This window comes from Filicampus tigris, chromosome 15 (genome assembly GCF_054856515.1).
Source record: "Filicampus tigris isolate MCC_2025a chromosome 15, RoL_Ftig_1.0, whole genome shotgun sequence".
In the NCBI taxonomy this organism is placed as follows: Eukaryota; Metazoa; Chordata; class Actinopteri; order Syngnathiformes; family Syngnathidae; genus Filicampus; species Filicampus tigris.
In genome coordinates this window covers 4,821,408-4,842,445 of record NC_141231.1, presented here as the reverse complement: position 1 = coordinate 4,842,445, position 21,038 = coordinate 4,821,408, and the positions used below count along the sequence as shown (strand labels likewise).

Here is a 21,038-nt window from a genome sequence, read left to right as displayed (position 1 = left end):
AAACAAAGTACAGTAAGTGCTAGTATTGGGTAAACGAACAAGCTGATAGAAGCAAATTGTTGGAAATGTTGGTGTTGGGCTATGAGCACTAAAAGTCACAGGATACATGTCACATACAGACATGAAATGGAAGTAATTACACAACATATATTCTATATTTTATATACTGTACTTTAAATATTATTAGGGCTATTTTTGTCTTAATATATTTATTAGAAAAGATCGGGTACTCTTTAATTTATGAACATTTTTAAAGAACTGTTAAATGTTCCAACACAAAATTTCTTCCAGGGTACATATAATATTTACCTTCCTAATTATCAGGAGAACAACATCCCAGCTTCCATCCCCCACCCCCGAACACACATGCACACGCACGCACAAACGCCCACATTGCTGTAAAATCCCACCAACCTCTTGGTTCTAGACTGTTGTGACTGTTTTCGTCAAAGTCGACCCCTTCCTGTACGCTGCCAGAGTTTCGCACACAATTGTCTTCAAACACAAAGAGGAGAGAAGAAGACATGTGATTACTGAAATCCGACGTCACTCATCCACAGTCCCAACAATGCGCAACTTACTTTGTGGCCTTACAAAGACTTTCAGTCGAAGGCAGCTCCTTCTTCCTTTGGCGTCAGTGAGGGAAGCTGTGGAAGAAAAAAAATCAGCCATTATTAAATACAAAAGTTTCCAATTTTACTTTATTGTGATACATTTCAAACCAATTTATATTTCTCGACAGTTTTGCAGCAGTCCCAGCATTCCATTTTTTTTGTATCCCAAAATCTTGACTGTCTGTCAGTATAGAGACGTAACTATACCTAACGAAAAATATTGCAAACACAAATACAATTGTGCTTGATTATAAACTACTATCAAATGAATAGATAGCTACAATTTGTGAGTTGAAAATAACATTTTCTCTTATTATGTGCAGCCTTGATGTTAATACAGTAAAGACATACTTGTCCTATCTAATTGGCATACTGATCATACGGCCCACAAGTAGGTCTGCAGGCTTCTTCAAGTTCATCTCCGAGAAACGAACAAGCTGAGAAGGTCGATGTTTTTTCAGAGAAGGAATTCAACTTTATCTCCTTCAAAATAGTCCACCCCAGAGGAGCTTTATCTCCCTTTCTGAACTTCCTTCCCTCATCCTGGTGTAAAAGCGTTTAGACTTTATATATATTCCCATAAAGACACTCAATGTCTTGCGCATGTTTCCATTCCTCATTTCTGTTATGCTCACCTTCAAAATCGACAGCAGTAGTTAAAGCCTTTCCCGAGAAATATTTGCATTTCTGTTTATTAAAGTCGTTCACACACCACAAGAGCAATGTGGTGTGCTTTTTGCTATTGTCTGGAACATTTTGATGTGTCGTCAAGCACTATCTCCATCTGACAATCTCTCCTCTCTCTGGCTTCTCATGAGCATAAAAGGAGTGACCTCGGTCATTTCCTGGTGCCTCAATCTGAGTAAAGAAACGTTCACACGACAAAGATCTAGCACAAATGGCAATGTTTTCCCTTTGTGTTTTTAGCGGATTTTGTATCGATGACGACATGTCAAAATGATCCTGGTTCACATGTAGCTGCAAAAACGGCTGAAAACTCTGTGACGTGATGTGAAGCCACCATTCACGAGCTACAAATGACACATCCTGTTTGTCCCAGCCTGCATATTGAATGTAACGCTGACTGTTGACATGGACATGCATTCATCCTCACTCATCTAGAAGCTCTGAGTGACACATTCTGATCTAGCGATGAATCGCAGTGTTTCCACTCTCACCCGCCACTGGGGCTCTTATTTCAAAAAGTGCAATATCAGATGCTGTACGGCCGTGAGAGGAGATAAGAAGTCATCGTAAAACCTCGCCATGAGTGGAATATTGGTTTTCAAGTAGCAGAGGCAGGATATATAAACGTGAGAGAAACAATGTCAATCACGCTGTGTGTGTCTATCCATGTCAACGGGTATCCAATAACTTACCTCACTGCCAGACAAAATCTACTATTCTCGCTTTGAGTCTCTGAAGAGTGCTGCCACGAAGTGTGGTCTTATCCAGTTGATTTAAACTAGAATATATTTCTTGTACTAATATGAAACATTTCCAGATTCATTTAATAATGGACAAATGGTACAGGATGCATCGATATCAAATTTATGCAGGGCTTGACTATCGGTGATTCACTAGGCCACTAACCAATGTAAGTTTTATGCTACAACTGCCCTAGATCAATAGCACAAGTATTAACTACAATATTTTTAAGGTTACATAATAGGTAATACACATGTATGTAGAAACTCTTTTTAATTCTTGATTTTGCTGTCTTATTATAGTTGTTCAATTGTATTTCTAAAAAAAATAGTGTTGGATGCTATGCTTGTTTCATTTCTTAACTTCTCAGAGAAGCCGTTAAGCCATCTTGAGTTTGATTAATTCATTGTGAAATGCCTCAAAATGTTAATTTAGCTACTCTGAAATTAATAGAGCGCCACATTAAAGCATTTCCTTACTACTTCTACAACTACTACTAATGCGGTAAATACTGATAGACAATCAGTCCATGCATGTCCAACATTTTCAAATGCCGCAGAGGACATCCACCAAAAAACAAATAGAAGCTGCAGTGTTGCTGTAAACGGTTACAACTTGCATAAACAATAACAGAGACTGCTGTCATGTTTTTGAATGCTAAAAAGGTCGAACCACTTAAGAAATACGAGAAAATAAACCTCAGCAGAAAGAGTGTGAAACTCCCAGCTGCTGGTTTCTTTTCAACAACTAAGACTGCCGCAATTATGCACCGTGAGGTGTCATATGACGGAGACCTTAACATGAAGAATTTATTGTTTGTGACCACATTTACATTTGTCATGTAAAAGAATCAACTGAAATGTTTCTGTTCTTATCAAAGTTTGCCCCTCAGGTTTATTCAGATTATTATTTGTTTTATTTGAGTTATTTTTTTTACAGTTTGTCACTCACATTTCATTCCAGTGTCCTCTATTCAATAACTCTCCTCAGCAAATGCAAACATCCTTTCAGACTTCAACACATCAGCAATTACACTAGTGTCTCCTTTGCTTTGCTCATGTCTACCACTGAGGTCACAGTCTGGCTTTTCTATCCTTGAGCGACATGGCTGAGCTCCACCACCACTCACTGAAGCTCCAACTCTACCTACTATTCCACTTCCCACTCAGACCACTATTACATGATCTGTCACATGATTTCATTGAATGCAAACACATACAATTTACTCTAAATGTTTTCCATACTTTATGGTAAATAAAATATATTGAAAAAAACATTCACAAACTGTCAAGTGAATTCCGGAGCAACAAGTGCTAACTTTCAGGACATTGAAACCTGAAGAGAATAAGGTACTACAACGACCAATAAATGAACATTTGATGACACTGACTATAGACTCACGCTTACTGTAAATACTGTCTACAGTTATTCACCTGTTAGTAAATAGAATAGGGGACAAGCTCACATGTATTCATACATGCTAAAATCCTAACTTTAAAGGAGAAGTCAACCCAAACATAGTTTTTCAAGAATATGTTCTATGCAAGTCCACTAGTTGAAACAAGGCATTCTGATAAATATTGCATTTGTGGAATAAGAGTTAATCCACACGTTATCAGCCATCTCTGGTGGCGGCCATTTTGTCACTTCTTTCGATTGAAAATGACATCACAACTGCTCAGGGCTCAGGTAACGACCAATCACAGCTGACCTGTTTTCTGAAGCTGAGTCGTGATTGCTCGATACCTGAGCCCTGAGCAGTTGTGATGTCATTTTCAGTTGACAGAAGTGACAAAATGGCCGCCCCACAAGATGGCTAAAAAGGGGTGGATTTACTGCTTAACTCATATTCCACAACGCAATATTAATCAGAATGCCCTGTTTCAACTAGTGGGCCTGCTGGGAACATATTCTTGAAAAAAATGTGTATGGGTTGATTTCCCTTTTTAAGCATTAACATAAGAAAACTATTAGCATATTTTAAAGTAGAGATAACTGATATGCTTTTCTCAGGGCCGATATGATACCGATTATTAGTAGTCAAGGAGGCCAAAAAACGATATTTGGAGCCGATATTAATTTTCACTAAAAAGGAAAATATTGGCATCAAAATCTAAAGAAAAATGTACTCTTAAATTTGTTGTAACGTCTTTAAGCATGTTTATTGAACAATGTTTCAGGTTTGTATAGTGTTGTTGTTTTCATCATCATTATTACAAGAAATTTTTGACAGTATACATCTCTGTTATAGAATTCTAACAAAAAGTACAGGGAGCACCCAGTGTTGTCAGCATGTCTTAAAAAGGATAAATGAAAACTTAAACAATAGCTTTACATAGTTTTCTACAGTAAATTAACATTTCAAAATGACAGAAATTGTTCAACTTTCACGTATCTTTGTTTTGATTTCCACAGTTTTAAATTGATTTATTATTGGCCAGCAGAGTTTTAAAAAAGGCCGTTGCCGATATTCGTCAAAAAGCCAAATATCACTGCCGATAATCGGCCCGGCCGATAATCAGTCAATCCCTATTTTTAAGCAGCACAAATATAGGCCTATAAAAGTTTACAATATGGCATCAAACGCATAAAAATGTCTCTATTTTTCCATCTACATCTAACTTCAGGAGGCTAAAACATGTTTTTCTATGGACAAAAGGCAATAATGCACCCAAAAATATACGTTTTATGGACGCGGCTGCAGCCTCACGAGCTCTATTATTTCAGGTTTAGTGCCAACAGCGCATAGCAGTGAGACATGTAAGGTCTCTTTGTAAGGGGAATTAGCCAGACCCTGATATAAATACTGTGGGATCAGATGTGTTAGGATTGGTTTTTGTCGGGGTCTTTTGTGCTTGTTTCTCTGTGAGAAGTTAAAGGGAAAGCTGCTTGTGCTATCCAAGCTCAGGTCATTATCGATGTAGATCGGTGCTGAGTGTACACAAGCACTGAGCCTGGGCGTTTGAAGCGTCGGGGGCTTTACGGGGAGTCAGTCATCTCTCTCACACGGGGAGAGCCAGACTCTCAACTGTCTCCTCTGAAAATTGGATTTCTATCCCCCGAGATTAGGATCAGGCTTCCTCTGCTCTACTACAGCTCTATAAGAAAAACATGCCGCCTTCTGAGGCCTCGAGAAGCCAGCAGCAATGACTTCATAGTCATCTTAGTAACCTTTGGCCTTGCTGGACCAGCCGGCAATACTGCTTGGCCTTTATGCCTGTCTGCCAGACGGCCAGTAGCCAACAGCAGGTGTCATCTATTTGACGTGACCCCGCCTCCACTTCCCTCCTGCCTGGGGCCAGTGACAATCACCGTGGAGGAGGATAAAGGAGTATCTGTCTCACTGAGCCAGGCAGACATGACCCCCACCCCCGCCTCACTTTGTCACTTACAGAATCCCAACCCGAAGTTGACGCGAAATGCTTCAATGGGCTATCAGCTATTGTTATGCTTTGTTCCAATAGGACACAGTCTGCACTGGGACCAATAGCAGCAGCTGCTAAAACATACTTTACCGCGTATACAATTAGCATAAGCATAGCATAATGCAAACATGCAGTCTGATTTTGCATCAGTGAGATATTCAACAGCTGTACCACATTATTTTCTTAACCATTATGTACAGCACAGCACATCTGACGGGCCTCCTGTCAACAGCAACAGTCCAAGCTAAGGCTCCTGGGTGTTTTCACTTTCAGAAACCACTGTACATGCTTTCGAAAAAACAAATGTGGAATAACAAATCATTTTTAAAAATGGACGCACCATAAGGCTACCGCGTGATTACAATGCTCTTTGGTATGATCAATTAACAATGTACCTAGTCCTATTCATACAGTATGAGTACAGTCTGGTTCAGTCGACATCAAATACTGAGGGCCAATAAAAATATCTTGTCGTACATGACAATACGAAAATACTACAGACTTAAATTTGAGACTGACAATTTTAACGGATTTGTGAGAAACAAAACCATTGAGTTTCCACATGCATATTCCGTATATAGTATTCTTTCTCCAATTTAACGTTAAATGTCTGTTGGGGATGGCCAGACAACGTATCATTTGTTCCTTTTACTTGTCTTTGACTTGAAGTGTTATCGAAATACCTCAAATCTACCATCGGGAGCCACTGCATCTGTTTAGTTCCTCTGTTCTGCCCCTGCAGGGCAGTGACATCACTTATGAAAACATACGTTTCCAGCTGCTTGTTTTCCTGAGTCTTCTCACAAGGAGAAAAAAAGTAAGCTGAGCTCAGCCAGTCAGCAACAAAAGACACTTCAGTCTCAAACCTAAACAGTTGAAGTATTTTTCTCCTTGTGACTTGTGTTTTGGGTTGAACCTCACTCCAGGGAACCTTACATTGAGAATATTTTTCCTTTTTGTAGTATTGCTCTTAAACGTTTTTCATGTATCTAAAAGATTAACATTCCAAATGTTGTTTTATAGTGTAAGTCAAACACAAATGTCGTAGATGTTTCGGGAATTAACCAAAGTCCTTGAGTAAAAATACTAAATTAATATTAAGTATTAATAATATTTGTAATTTTGCATTAGGGTTGCCTAGGGTGTATGATGTTGCCTCAGTTTTGCAAGCATCACAGGATTAACACCGGGTGTATTTTGCCTATCATTTACCTTTAGACAGTATTTTTTTAAAATAGTTTTTATTATTATCGTTTTTTTTTTGTTTGTTTTTTAATTTTCTATGGCTTTTTCGAATGTGACCCTGCAACAAATTACTTCTATTTCCATCATGAATTGGATGCCAACAAGTGTATTAAAATTAATTGTGTTTGACTTTAGATGCTCCACTGTATAAATGTTGAAGCCTGCATAACATAACTAATAGTGTTAACTCTTATTATAAGATTGTAAAGACAGACTTAATGAAATAAAGTCATTCTTTTAGGTGATTTCTGTCAATGATACTAACAGATCGGGGCGGTCCACCTATGTGACGGACCGGTCCATCTATCCGTCACTGCCAGGCGTCCGTTTTGCAGATTGACGAATGACGGGAAATATTTTGAAATAGACCTACTAAGCATAGACGTAAGCCCCTTAATTTAGTCCACCATTCGTCAGTAGTCCATCATTAGTCTATTTTTCGCGGCGAGGTTTCGATGGGTGCAGCGAGTGCGGGGAGGAAAATAGTGATTTGTTGTTGCTTGGGAGACAGATTTGATTGAGGGACCAGACTGTGAACAGGCTTCGGCCCAATCACAATACCCACACTTGCACCCTTGGGGCCTTCACTTGCACGTTCACGCGGAGGGTACGAGTGCATAGGGTGTCTCAATTCTGCGAAGTGCTCTTTCGCCACGCCCCCTTTGCGCCCTTGCTCTGCACTTCGGCGAAACCCGCATACATGGCCTCTAAGCCGAAGCATATTACCGACAAGTCATTGCTGTTTTGACCAAAATAGCGTGAAACTGACGGAATTCGATGGAATTCCTGTAGCTGTGCCGAAATAAATGTCTATCCAAGTGTGGGAGTAATTATTCATACAATAATTACTATCATTTGATAATCATACATTTGCTACTCAAGATGCTTTCATAAACTAATCGCAAGGAGGTCAGGAGAAGTCAAGCTAACATTTGCTAATATGAAGGTGATTGCTGAAATTTCCTGCCACATTGTTGATTTCTCCACTCATGTCTTACCACACGTGTATTGAGTAATTTCCCACCTACATGCAGACACATAGACAAGTACAAGACGTTTCAACTGCCCTTTTGCTCACCCCATCCTTTAGAGTTGGAACGCCCAGGTATGTAGGGATGTGAGAATAAAAAGAAGGGAGACGGAGAGACTTTTTTAGAACGCCTGTAAGAATTGTATTGTACAGTTCTTCTCCGTTCTCCTTGCAAGCTGAGAGTGTCTTCATCTCCTTATTTTGTGTGGTTTTCCAAAATGTCTATCTGATGAACCTGACACCAAGTGTAAGTATCCATTATTACAAAGTTTATCATATGTATATGTGCAATTTCAATCAGTGAATCATGCTCACTGACGCAGGGGCTTATGTCGACGACATCACCTGAAGTGTCCCAATTCTGCAGTTTTTAGTCGGCCGACGAACGGCCGTTTGGAATTAGAGGCGGACCGGCCCATAAACGGGTATTATTTATTTCCCCCCGGAAAAAAAGACAAATGACGGATGACGGAAGGGTACGCATGCTGCAGACGGATGATGAATAACGGGCGCTAAATTTGTTCTAATGCCCAGCTCTGGATACTAATGAGTTCTGAAATTGCTATACTCACAGATGTAGTAGTACTCTCTGCCAGGACGAAACTCAAACCCTAACGAGAAAGGCGTAAAGAGCTGGAACTTCTCGGAGAACTTGAGTGGTCCGTTTGAAGACAAAGGCCTGTTGCACTCCCAGCGCTTGAAGCCTTTGGCGGTGTGGTCACATGAGCTGTAGCCATCATAGTTCACCATATAAAGCACATAGCGCTCGGCCCGCTCATCCGACACTGGGCTGAAGTAATGTGGACAGTAGACGTCAAGGTAGTCATTTATGCAGACGTCAATGTGGTAATCCCCCCGGTAAAACCTGAATAGCAGACAGAAAAAGAGTAAAATATTAGTAGATCTAGAAGGGAGGTACACAGCAATACGCAAAATTAAAGCTTTACATAGTTAGTGTCAAATCTCAAGGTTTTCTTTCTGGTGTATGTGCATTCTGGCATTGTAAGATTGCATTGCAAGAGGATTTTTCTCAAGTCATATCTATAGGGAGGCTCTGCAAAGAAACAGTCATGAAGGGAAACTAAACCAGGGGTGTCAAAACGTACATTTTAAATGAGCATATCTTATTTGTCAGCTGCTGTTAACTTAAATCTACAAATTATTTATTAAAAAAAAAATACATTTAAAACATCGCCTCTGCAGTAGTGGACTCACTTATGGCTGGCCGCCATTTGTAGGTCTTTTCACTCCCGCGAGAGTGGGAATTCACGGATATGTGACCTGTATTAACCAGCTCCTGCACAGCAAAATCTCAAACTGTCAAGCTTTTTGATGCACAAATGAGTGCGAGAATTCACTAGGGAAATGTTTCTTTCAAATTACAAATCCAGTGAGATTTGGTTCCAAAGTGCCTTTATAGAACAGGAATTAAGCACTTTTTGGACAAATTCAAATTTGGAAAGTATGAGTTTGCCTGCGCAGGTCACTTCGAACCATGGTGTTTCGAGATACTGAGCAGAAAAGGCGAGCAGACAGGCTTGGTAACAAGCTCCAGTTGAGGGATCTAAGGAAGGCAATGTGATTTAAGTTGTGTTTAATACATAACAGTAAAAAGCAGCCGTACTGTGCCAACAAGTCTACACGTTAACCTCGCTTGTATTTTAGCATTTGTGTAGTGACGGTGTACATATATGTATCCAACATCAAGTGCAAATTATTGTCTTGTGTCACTCACAGTCACACCTGCACTCCTAGTTGTAGTAACTGTAATGTAAATAACCAAAGTAGAGAGGGTATGCTAAGAGTATAACGCAGGATGACAAGTGTTATAGGTAAAGGTAAAATTCTAGTCTCCTGGAACTTAAACGTCACTTCCGGTCCCCACATGGTACCCCACTTATGCTTCAGGATGCACAGAAAATTTGGTCGAAAAAATGTTTGCAACCGTTAAAACTGTTTACAAATGTCTGGCGAACACTTTTGCAACCGTTTGTGACCATGAATGAACCCCGACAAATAATTAACATTTGCTATGTTCACAAACATTAGCAATCTTTGGCCGCTGCGTAGGATAAGTTAAGCACTTCAAATCACTTCATATGAACAAACTATGAAGTTGTCTAGTGTGTGGACACACATATTGGGAAATGAATACATTATTTTATGAAAGTAGACATTTGAATTAAAAATGTAGAAACATATTTGAAGCTTTCTTACAAGAATTTAGAAAATGTCTACAGTAATTTTTGTCCATTCAGAAGGAAATGTATAAAGTCAGGGCCCACTGGTGTTGCACTTGACAGAGGGATTGTCTTACAAAATTTCATTCCAAAGGCTTTTGATTGGGTTGTGGTCAGGGTTCTGTTTGTACGAGTCAGGTTTCTCCACCCATAACTAATCTAGTCATTCCTGTGAAAACTTGCATTGTCCAATGGGGTGCATGCTGAGCTAGAAAACTGTTGAAAACATAGAAATAATGAAGAATGATGATTCGGACAGAAGTAACCTGAGTTTTGAATATAAAATGCAATGGTATATTGCTTTTAATTGTGAAGTTGTCCATGCTAATGCTAACACTAATATCATCATGATTAGGGAAATACTGGGAGTGGAAAACAAGAGTGTGTTCATTTCTCACAGGTTATGCGTCTTATGATCATTAGGCCATGATGTTGGCCACAGAGTCCTGCTATTATTATGTTGTACAAAATTTGCATTCTGTGACCAGCTCGTAGACATATTAGCATGAGCTTCCAAATGTCACCTTCAAACCTAATGATATGGGATGTTATTGAAAAAAATGTTATCCTGAGATTACAAGGTTCTGTCCAGGCTACATCTATGTAGTGTTAGCAAAATCTCAATACGTCAGACTCAATCAACCAAACCCTCTTGAAAGACTCCACTGAATCCCTCTGAAACACGCCAGCACCCTGGCAGAAATCCTCATGTGAAACCCCTTCATCAGTTGAAAGCCATGTATCAGTGTCAGTGCTAAGCAGTGATGACTTGTGCTGGTGCAGATATTAAGGCCCCATAGAGGGTTAATTGTCTGGTTAGTATTCGCCCTAAGAGGATCCCATTCTGGTATGTGATTTTCATTAGCAAATAAGAAAACTTGAAGACAGCTTATGCAGTTTTGGAAAATGAGGCATGTGTTAAATCTTAAATCTGCCCCCCAATTTTGCCTACTGTAAATTGTTTGGAAAAGAGATTGGGAGTAAAGGCTCAGCAGGGATAAGACAGGTAATCATTTGAGACGACAATGATTGGAAACATATATTCCCAAAGGCGCCGTATAAGGTTGCATATCTGAGGGTTTTAGCGGACAGCGATTAAGACCATAGGCTGGTTGTGTCACTATGGCTGCTAATGGGCCTTGGATCAGTATCACTGACATACTACAGATGTCTTGAATAACCCTCTGTTCACTGACATTGAAGTCATGAAGAGGGGAACAGCCTTGCGACTGCGTCCAAGCAACCAACGGGATGGGCCGGTGCGGTTGCCAAACAACACACCAGATTTGTTTAGTTTGGTGAGACAGGAGTTAGCTGGCTCCAGATCAGAAAATGAGTCGTCCTCCATGTGGATGCTCTCGGAGAAGCAGTAGCCAATCTGTAGCCAGGTGAGACTGGAAAAGAAAGGATTTGACACACAGCTGTTGCAACAGACATGTTGGGGCTGTTCTTCAGGCTACATGAGACCCAAGTAGCATGATGGGAGGTGTTCAGGGTATCAGGTTGTTGCTACACACATTGTACATGTGCTGCAGGATTAGGGGCCACAGATGAGCGGATGTGTGTTTTGTGGCTTTATCATTTACAGTACATTCTAATCTTTTTTCTCTCTCTTGATTATAGTCTGGTCAAAAATGAAACCAAAGACCTTGTTTTCTCCAGAAACCCCCTACCACCTCCAAGACTTTGGCTCTCCCTCCTCCCATAGCCTTAGTTTCATTACAGATTGCTGATATTATGACTAGCAGGGGTCAAGAGACTCCATGGTATCATGACCTTAGCCAGAAGCAATGGATGGTCTTGGTTTGTCCTTCTGGCTTTATTGAACCCCATATGTCAGCTTCAACTTTGCTAGTGTCAGCAGCTGTCTATCAAATCTGACCCAAACCGAACAACTTCCAACTAATCAACAATAAAGTTTGGAACGGGTTTTTTCAAAATGTTGATCAACCTCTTGGTACTCAAGATTGCGTCTGGAGTGGGAACAGTGTTTATTCCCGGTTTCAACAAGCTTCTACAAAAGCATTCTCTAGTGAACAATTCAGACTTTCCCTGCATACAAATGCACTTATCACCACCAAATGAGAAGTCAAACAGTCAAGGGCCATTGTTGTGACTTGCTGTCAAGCATGGAAATAAATTGTTCTGTGTCCAGTATTTTAGGATTTGGCTCTTTTGCCATAGGTGATACTTTGGAAACAAAAATATGAATATATGACACATCAAATTTGACAACATTTTTACAGCGAGGCAGAAAGCTAAGACTGAAAGCAAGATCGGGCAAGAAAATGAAAAGGAGGAGTGATTTATGTTCAGTTTTTGAAAATGCACTGCAAAAAGTCTTTCCCGGAGAGGGTCATACAGACTTTTATTTCCATCAGATTATGCCATAAATAACAAGATGGACCATGATGGAAGGAGGTCCGAGGCCACCACAACGATTGATCTTAACTGCGGGGATAACTAAACGATTTGTTCCAAGATGTGGGTCAAAACATGTCTTTAGGCTCCAAATATGCTTTTCTGAGGTGCATATAATCTATACATTCTGCATCCAGGTTGTGTGTTACAATTTAACACACATCTTAAAAGAAGGGCTCCCAAGCAGGGGTGTGACAGAGTCTAGATGTTCATTGATCCTTCTTCTTGTTCAAATGAAATGTTACTTTACTGCAATTAATAAAGGTTTTGTAGGGGTGCGAGGCATAGAAAGTATTTGGAACAGCAATATGCACAAAATAGTTGGGTAGCGTCGTTCGCTAGGGGATGCTACAGATGTTGGCCAGATGAATGTATGAAAATGCTTTTAAGCAATAGAAATAAAATACTGCAAAGCTACAAAAGCACAGCCTGGCGCAAGATGTATTCAAGCAGACAACATTTTGAGCTTTTACTGTCCTTTGGTTTCGATTAAGGAAGAAGCTGATCGGAGTTTTTTTCTGCTGATGTCTGCTTTGATGTTGACTATTTTTGCCCTAACAGCATCCGGGATCCCCCACTGTGCCTTCTCGAGACAGTTTTCCTCCCAGGTCATCAAATACAGATGTAAGAGTGAACTGCTCGCAGTAATATGACACACACTAAGATTCCAATTAACTTAAAAGTAAACACATCCAAGACAATGTGAGAATTCCCAGCGACTACATGCACTACATGGCAAAACCCAATCTGTTGGTGTACACAGATGATGTCTTAACTTCAAGACTTTCTCACCGTTTTACTCGATATTGGTACGATATTACTTGGTTTTCTTGGTACCTTAGTATCCTTGATTACACATAGGCTTTATATTATAGATGAATGGTGGGACACTATTTAACTTTATTTGAATAGTGATTTACTTTTCATTCAACTATGAGTTTCTGTCATTGATAAAAATGTTGACAATGTGTTGGGGATTACTTTTAAATATAAACACTACAGAACCTTCAAAAAGAACTTTCAGTTATCAGTGTTTGTAAATAGATTGAGATTTTTTTTTTTGGTGACACATTCACCAATTTTCTTTGTTTTTTTTGGAGGGGGGGGAGCAGTGGGTGGTGGTGTTTTGTTTTGTTTTTGCGGGGTGGAAAACAAACAATCTTTAACTTTAAAAACAACACCACAGCTCAGCACTCGTGTATCATAATGAGCCCTCTGTAAATAAAAGAACCTATAATCCTAAATCCATTTGTCGTGGGGATTAATGATTCTGGATTGGTTGAATGTCTCAGCTAGTAAACGGGGTTTATCAATGAATCTGTAACTGGAGCTCTTAGCAAGCCACATACAGATAATCCCCCTTTTCAGTCAACTCCCTACCTTGTTTGCTTTCTTTATCCCCGTCTGTTGTGTTGGCCTGGCATCTTTAAGGTATGGCTGAGCCAGTAAGGAGCGAAAAGAACACAGCGTTTGCTTTGTATACATTTGGACAAGGAGATAGGAAATCCTAAAAAAAAAAAGAGAAAAGGAAAAAGACTGCAGAGGGAGTGATGACAAGAAATTAAGAGAGACAGGAAAGTTATGGAATAGGTAACCAATAAAGAGAAATGGACGGAAGCATAAGGAGGAAAATATTTCCATTTTATTTATCATGCATTAAATGTGCTTTCAGATGCACTGATTTGATCCAGCGATAGCGGGAAAGGGAATAGGAAAGATGTTGTGAAGGAGAGGAACTATTACTCTTGTGTTGTTTTCCTCACAACTACAGTTAAGGAGCAGCTTTCTCAACATTATTTTTATGTATAAAGAGACACTTTTGGCTAATAGAAACACATCCTGTCTAAACTCACTCGCATGCTATGACACGCACACGCACGTATACACACATAGCGATATGGTGTATTGCAATAATTCACACCACCACAATCTTAATTGTCTTCATGCTGTACGTACTTTTATGATCCTACTATGAGCTCCCTGGTTTTCCCACTAGGGGGTAATCTGTGCCAATGGGGGAGGAAGGCAAAGGTTGCGACATGTTGTCTCTAAACGAGGTCAGGCAATCTGCCCACAGGGTTGGGAGTCTCCATCAACCTCGCTCCCTCTCTACGCACGTCCCGTCATTCGTAGCATTGCCGCAAGGAAATTAAAGTCATTATTACTGAGTTAGCTAATTACATACACACATCTGTTTGTGGTCTTTCGCTCATGTGCACGCACACACAGAGTTATTAAACACATAACGTCCCTGTCAAGGGCCTCAGTCCGATGGGGAGTTGACAGCAGTAAGATGGGAAAATGGAGCTTGTAAAGTATAGACAGTCCCCTTGTTTTTTTTTCCCTCGCTCTCTCTCTGCTGGGAACAAAGCCAAGGGAGATGAATAATTGGTCTCAGATTGAAAACACATTGCTGCTTGTGGGAAGGCACCTAAGATACCTAAAAAATACAACAGAGGCCGGAGATCGAGTGAGAGGAACCACAGACAGGAAGAATGTACAAGTGCTGTCTGTTTATGGAAGCTGGTGGTCCTCACTGTGCAAATCACTACTCTTTGAATACAGCTGGAGCCACAGTGTGTGTTATGTGCGATGTAAAGCTTTGAGTACAGTTCTCTATCTGTACGTATTCAATTGTTTGTATCAAAGTGGTTTTCTGCACAATGTGTGGTTCCATTGTGCAATACGCAAAACTACTTAGGAATCATAGACTACATATCCTAAGTGATATCGTTACATGAAAATATCAAACAATGCTGAGTTACTCTTGTTTTCTAGGAAACAAAAATTATCTATCTGTACGTATCATTCTATTGTTTGAATGATACCATTCAACTGCAATAATGATGAATGAATGATCTTAAAGCGAAAGTCAACCCAAACATATTTTTTTCAAGAATATGTTCTATGCAAGCCCACAAGTTGAAACAAGGCATTCTGATAAATATTGCGTTTGTGGAATAAGAGTTAATCCACCCGTTTTTAGCCATCTCTGGCGGCGGCCATTTTGTCACTTCTGTCGACTGAAAATTACATCACAACTGCTCACAACGACCAATCACGGCTGACCTGTTTTCTAAAGCTGAGCCGTGATTTATTGTTACCTGAGCCCTGAGCAGTTGTGATGTCATTTTCAGTCGACAGAGAGACAAATTGGCCGCCCCCATGAGATGGCTAAAAAGGGGTGGATTTTGCTGCTTAACTCGTATTCCACAAATGCAATATAAATCAGAATGCCGTTTTCAACAAGTGGGCCTGCTGGTAACATATTCGTGAAAAAAATTTGCTTGGGTTGATTTTCACTTTAAGCTTAAGGATAAATACAGTAACTTTTTCATGAAAAAAGTTAATTTTCAATTAATAATAATAATAATAAACAGGTTCACCTCGAGACATGGCAGTCCAGTGTTAATTACAGACTACATTATGATGCGGTGGCAAGGAGGTCAAATACCACAACAGTATCATTGGGTCAGTGTCAGTCAAGACACACACACACACACACACACACACACGAATGAACACCATAGGGCACTGTCATTCAGCTAGTGTAAAACCGCAAGGGTCTACAAGCCCGAGTCATAAACCCTCTTCTGTATCAACGATACTTTCCATGGTTGCCATGACACAAGTTTACAGGATATCAAGTTCTGATCAAAGGAAGCTTCCGCTTTTGGCCAACATAGTACTCATACCTGAACGTCTATACATGCAAGCACACATGAGCACGGACATACAAGAACATGCACCCTAATGCCAACATAACTCCAGGAGGCCCAGAGAAGGTCCCGTTAAAATAACCCCATTAATAATATCCCATCATCACCTACTGCTTGAAAGTGTGCTGCTGAATGCTAAAAGCCAGGTTCTAGTTATGCATGTGTTGGTATGATAGCGTAGACGTTCCTTTTGAGCACACGGAAAATGACCTCTAAGAGTGAGCGTCCCACGCTGCCGCTCAGCAAGTTGATATTGATCTGACACCGTAGACTGCGAGCTTAGGTCAAAGGTTAGTGACAGTCCATTATTCAGTTTGAGAGCCAGTCTTTGGTGAGCCCAGGTGATGGACTGACCTCACCACCGTCCATCACAGTTGCTGAAGAATGGAAGGTGAAGTGCAGAAAACATTGGCGGCCTCCATTCACTCCCATATTAACTCTGGTAAAAAAAAGACGGTTAAATGCCATGATGTGCTATTTTTAGCCGCTAATGCGATTAGTGTAAGGCTGATCTAAAATGACAAAAAGGCTGTTATTGCACAATTGAAGTGACAGTGTGTACATTTTTTTTTTTCAATGTGAATTCAGTTTAAAAAAACAACTATTATTATCAATATTATGCAAAAACATGTTCTAACACAACAACTTTTTTTAAAGTATATATATAATCGTAAGTCTTTGCTAGTTATATTACATGGGTCGCGTTTCACCTTATGTTTCGCCGTCATCTTTTTGCTACTCGAAGGAGACAAATCACCCGATCACAAATTTGCTGGATCAATGACTACAGCATGGGTAACAAATACAATGCGCTTACTTGAGGGAATACTAGAAGTCATTTGTGATGGCATTTTGCTTTCACCTCTCCTGAAGAAATTGGTGCAAGGCTTGTAAAGTGTGGTCTCTCTGAGGCACCGTTGTGCTTTGGACTTTGATCGTTGTATTATATTAGCTCACCACTAGATGGCAAGTGCATTTTACAAACTGCCTTTAATGCAACAAGAAAAAAATTCTACATTTATGATACAATGTAGGATTACAAGATGGAAATGCAATATTTATAAAAAGAAAAACGAGGATTCAGTGGTATCTCTACTAACGAAATGAATTGGTTCTGGAAGAAAAAGTAGAACATTTTGTAAGTAGAGACGCGTTTTCCATGTAAATGCCCTAATCCGTTCTAAGCCCCCCAGTATTCAGACATAAATGTTTTATAAAGCATAAAAATGCATCAAAACATGTACAAATACATGTTACAATTAGATTATTGCACAATAAATGAGAGTTGTGCATAATGTAAAAAACAAAGAATAGAGTAAAGAATAAAAATGATGGTCGTTTACCTTTTAATTGCTGTCATCGCTTTTTGCTCTCTTTGGTTCATTTACTCTCTCAGAAGTGGTTTTTGCCTGGCGTTTCGTAAACAACTGATTTAAAGGGACACTTGGGTGAGCTTAACATTGTCACTTATATAATAGGTTTGCATGTAAAAATGACATCAGTACTAAAGTGCCCCCCCAAAAGACTCTGTCGTGATTTAAGGGTGGATTTACGACAAATTGCCCCATCCCCTTTTGGGGCGTGGCCTATGTTATGTTTTCGGTCTCAGCGGTCTACGTCACGTGAGGAAGGCATGCGTGGTAATATTGCTCGCTTTGTCAGTTCTGTTGTCTAAAACGGTGACCGATCGCCACCAAAATGCAAGTGCACATTACTACTCTTGTCCACTTCAACCTGTGAAAGTATAAAAAGTGTTTTGCACAATAGTTTGGATTTATTGACATAAAACGTGATCTCATCATGACATTTAATTACGTGGTGACTGTCGATACATTACGGTCATGTTCTTTGGCGAGATCAACCAAACGCATCCCTTTTTCATACTTTTCAATTATCTCTTGCTTTGTTTGTATGGACAAAAAAAAAAGATTTTCTCCTTCTTTTCTTTTCCTTGTTTCCAATTTACGTAAAACTAACGGAACACCTCTTGGCCCGATGGGCGAATGAGGACGCTGCATAGACATATCTATCACATATCTATCTATCTACCTATCTATCTACACACATAGACACATACGGTAGAGGTCCCTCTTAGCCAATGGGATGCCAGGAAGATGCTCCGTAATAGCCAGTGGCAGGGCAGCTATGAGTATGTTGCGTTCAGGAAACTCTGGACTCTATGCGTGTAGCAGCCCATACTGTATTTTTAAATTTCGTGTCCTAAAATTTCTTTCGTAACAAGAGGCAATATTTTCCTGTTGAGGCGTTTTGTAACTTGAAAATTTTGTATGAAGAGACGTTCATAAGTAGAGGTACCACTGTAATGTATAATCGGCAGAAATATACAGCTGCATTAAACTGAGGACTGATGAGATTGTCAAGTTACACTGCAGCAAAAGTTTCAAGTTTCACATAAAAAAAAAAAAACTCTTGTCAAGGATTTCCAACATTTTTCTCATAACTTGCAGCCCTTTATACATTTGCAGTTAAAAGAGGACAAAGGCGGGGTTAACTATTGATCGATTGAGTTATATCAAAGTACATTAGAATGTGTATTTGGTTATACATGTGATACATCACACTGTATCTTTTAGTTGTGCACTTTCATTCGGCAGAACTCCTCAGGAGATGGCATAAAATTGTGAACTGAGTTGAAAACAAGGACGACATTTAGTCATACACGCACCTAGACACACGCACGCACCTACACGCACACCCCCACACACACACCCACTCGCACAGTGGTTCACACCTGAAGTGTGTTTGACGAGCACGGCCCTGATCACCAAAGTGCAGACTCAGACCCCTGACCTTCCTCCCCGGGGGCGATCCAAGCTCTCCGGCCTCCCCTATCACTTTACTGCACCCCAGGGAGCTCCGGCCGCCCCTCATGTTGCTGCTCCCCACACATTCTAAACCCACAAGCATGGAGGAGGGGACGGCGGCAAAAGAGAGGAACCCACAACGTCTGGAGTCAATCACCCGCCCATGACAAGCCAGCAAAGCTGCACCCCCAACACACACACAGGTTCCAAACACACATGCTCACACACACACATATTATAACACCAGCACTTATCTACGAGTGAGGTCTCACACACTTCAAAGTGTGGTAGAGCTGTCTTGGTTGAGTAATATGGGCTCTATGGGGAGATCCCCAAAAAAAGTCCCCAAATGAATGTTGTGATGGAAGTTTGGAATAGCGATAGGAGGAACGAGAGGACAAGATGAGTTGCTGAGAGAGAGAGAGAGAGAGAGAGAGAGAGAGGGAGAGGGAGAGAACAGCAAAGTGGCAAATCACCCATTGAAGAGTGAGAGGAATGTGAAAGACAAGAAGCCAGAATGATGTGAGAAAACTTGAGAGCTTTAGAAGAAGGGAGTGGGAAAGTACACGTAGGATTTAGGTTTCCTGTACGTCCTATTTGGGTGTGTGTATGTCTGTGCGCATTCATTCATGGCAGTTCAGTTTACAATTAAAACCCCAGTGTCACATAATGCAAAAGTCACAAACAATATAAGAACTTGAATAAATCTTAATATAAAAACACTTTTTGTATCTTGCAACATGGCAGCACAGCTGGGGTGTTCTAGAGGGAGTCTGCTAATTCATGCATACTGAGGGTCACTTGGTTCACTGAGGCAGGTAAGGGCATCAGTAGGTTAATGCAACTGGTAGAAAAATAACTGTAAGAGCAATATGCACAAAATGGGCCACTGAGGCTGTCCTTGAGTTTTCAACTAAAGCTCACTGATAAGCAAAGCTGGGCATATCGCCTATGTGACGGACGCCCATTTTGTAGGCGATAAACAATAGACGGGAACCTTAAAAAAATAGTCAGAAGCCCATTTTTTTCCCGCCTTTGTCATAGTCTATTTTAAAAACCTTAAACCATGGCCATATGATGTACCTACTTCCTATCTATTCAATTACAATGACGATTATTACACTCCACGATTACAAAATTGGCATAATCCTAAAAAACGATTATTAATATGCATTTATATCCAACACACTGTTTGTTTGGCCACAAGGAAATCATCCTTGAATTTATACATTTGCCCCTTTTCTTATTCTACTGTAACACATTTTATAAATTTTGTTTTGAACTTACATAATTATGTTTCAAAGAAATGTATGTGTTTTTCGACTTTTTTATTTTTAAACAATTTCTTATTTTGTACCAATAAATAAATGATTGTTTGAATAATCGTGATTTCAATTATTACCAAAATAATCGTGATTAATTTTTTTTTCATCATCGAGCTGCCCAATTCCTATCTATCATCCTCTCGAGGTTCTTTAAGCAGACCAGGGACCATATTGGTGCAGACATGTTACTTTCCTGCTTTACAAAATATTGGGTGGATGGCAAAGAAAGGCAATTACTACAAAGATGAGTGCAAATCTAATAATATGATTATGGTCGTCAGCCTAGTCTAAAATATCCATTGACCACTTAGTAGCCACAGTTCCTTCCCTTTCAACTCCCACAGCAGGCTCAGAAAAACAGCACATGCATCATGTAAGCGCTAAACATAGAAGTGCCTCGCATGCCAGTATCGAGCTGAAACACCACCTGGTCTGCTCAATCTGCCCCTGCCGGGCCTCATAACACCACGCGGCCTGTCCCCTTGACACAGGGTGTCCGTCAAAGTCTTGTCTATCAGTCAGCAAATCAGAGTCCATCTCTGATCTGCACATACCGCTAAATGTTGAGACTCGGCTGCGATTTGTTCATGAGAGATTTTAAAAGCAACAGGCTGTATTTCATATTCACACCCGCTGAGGCATTCCAGTTCAAGGCCGGTGGAGGTTCCTCACTCACATATTCCTCAATGCGCGAAGCAGTCAGTTACAGTAATGGTGCAACTCCTTGGCTGTTTGTGGGCAAATTTCAATGCATACAAAATGAACT

At 40.2% G+C, this 21,038-nt stretch overlaps 1 protein-coding gene across 1 annotated transcript in view; it reads right to left on the bottom strand.

Annotated features, from left to right (window-relative positions):
- The window catches only part of LOC147135207 (ephrin-A5b-like), a 75,128-nt gene that overhangs the window by 3,862 nt on the left and 50,228 nt on the right, over positions 1-21,038 (bottom strand). The window contains exons 2-4 of the mRNA XM_086054312.1: positions 8,315-8,607; positions 582-647; positions 415-495 (exon numbers count right to left, since the gene is read on the bottom strand). Of these exons, the coding sequence (XP_085910438.1) occupies positions 415-495; positions 582-647; positions 8,315-8,607 (440 nt within the window). The remainder of the gene's footprint in view (positions 1-414; positions 496-581; positions 648-8,314; positions 8,608-21,038) is intronic.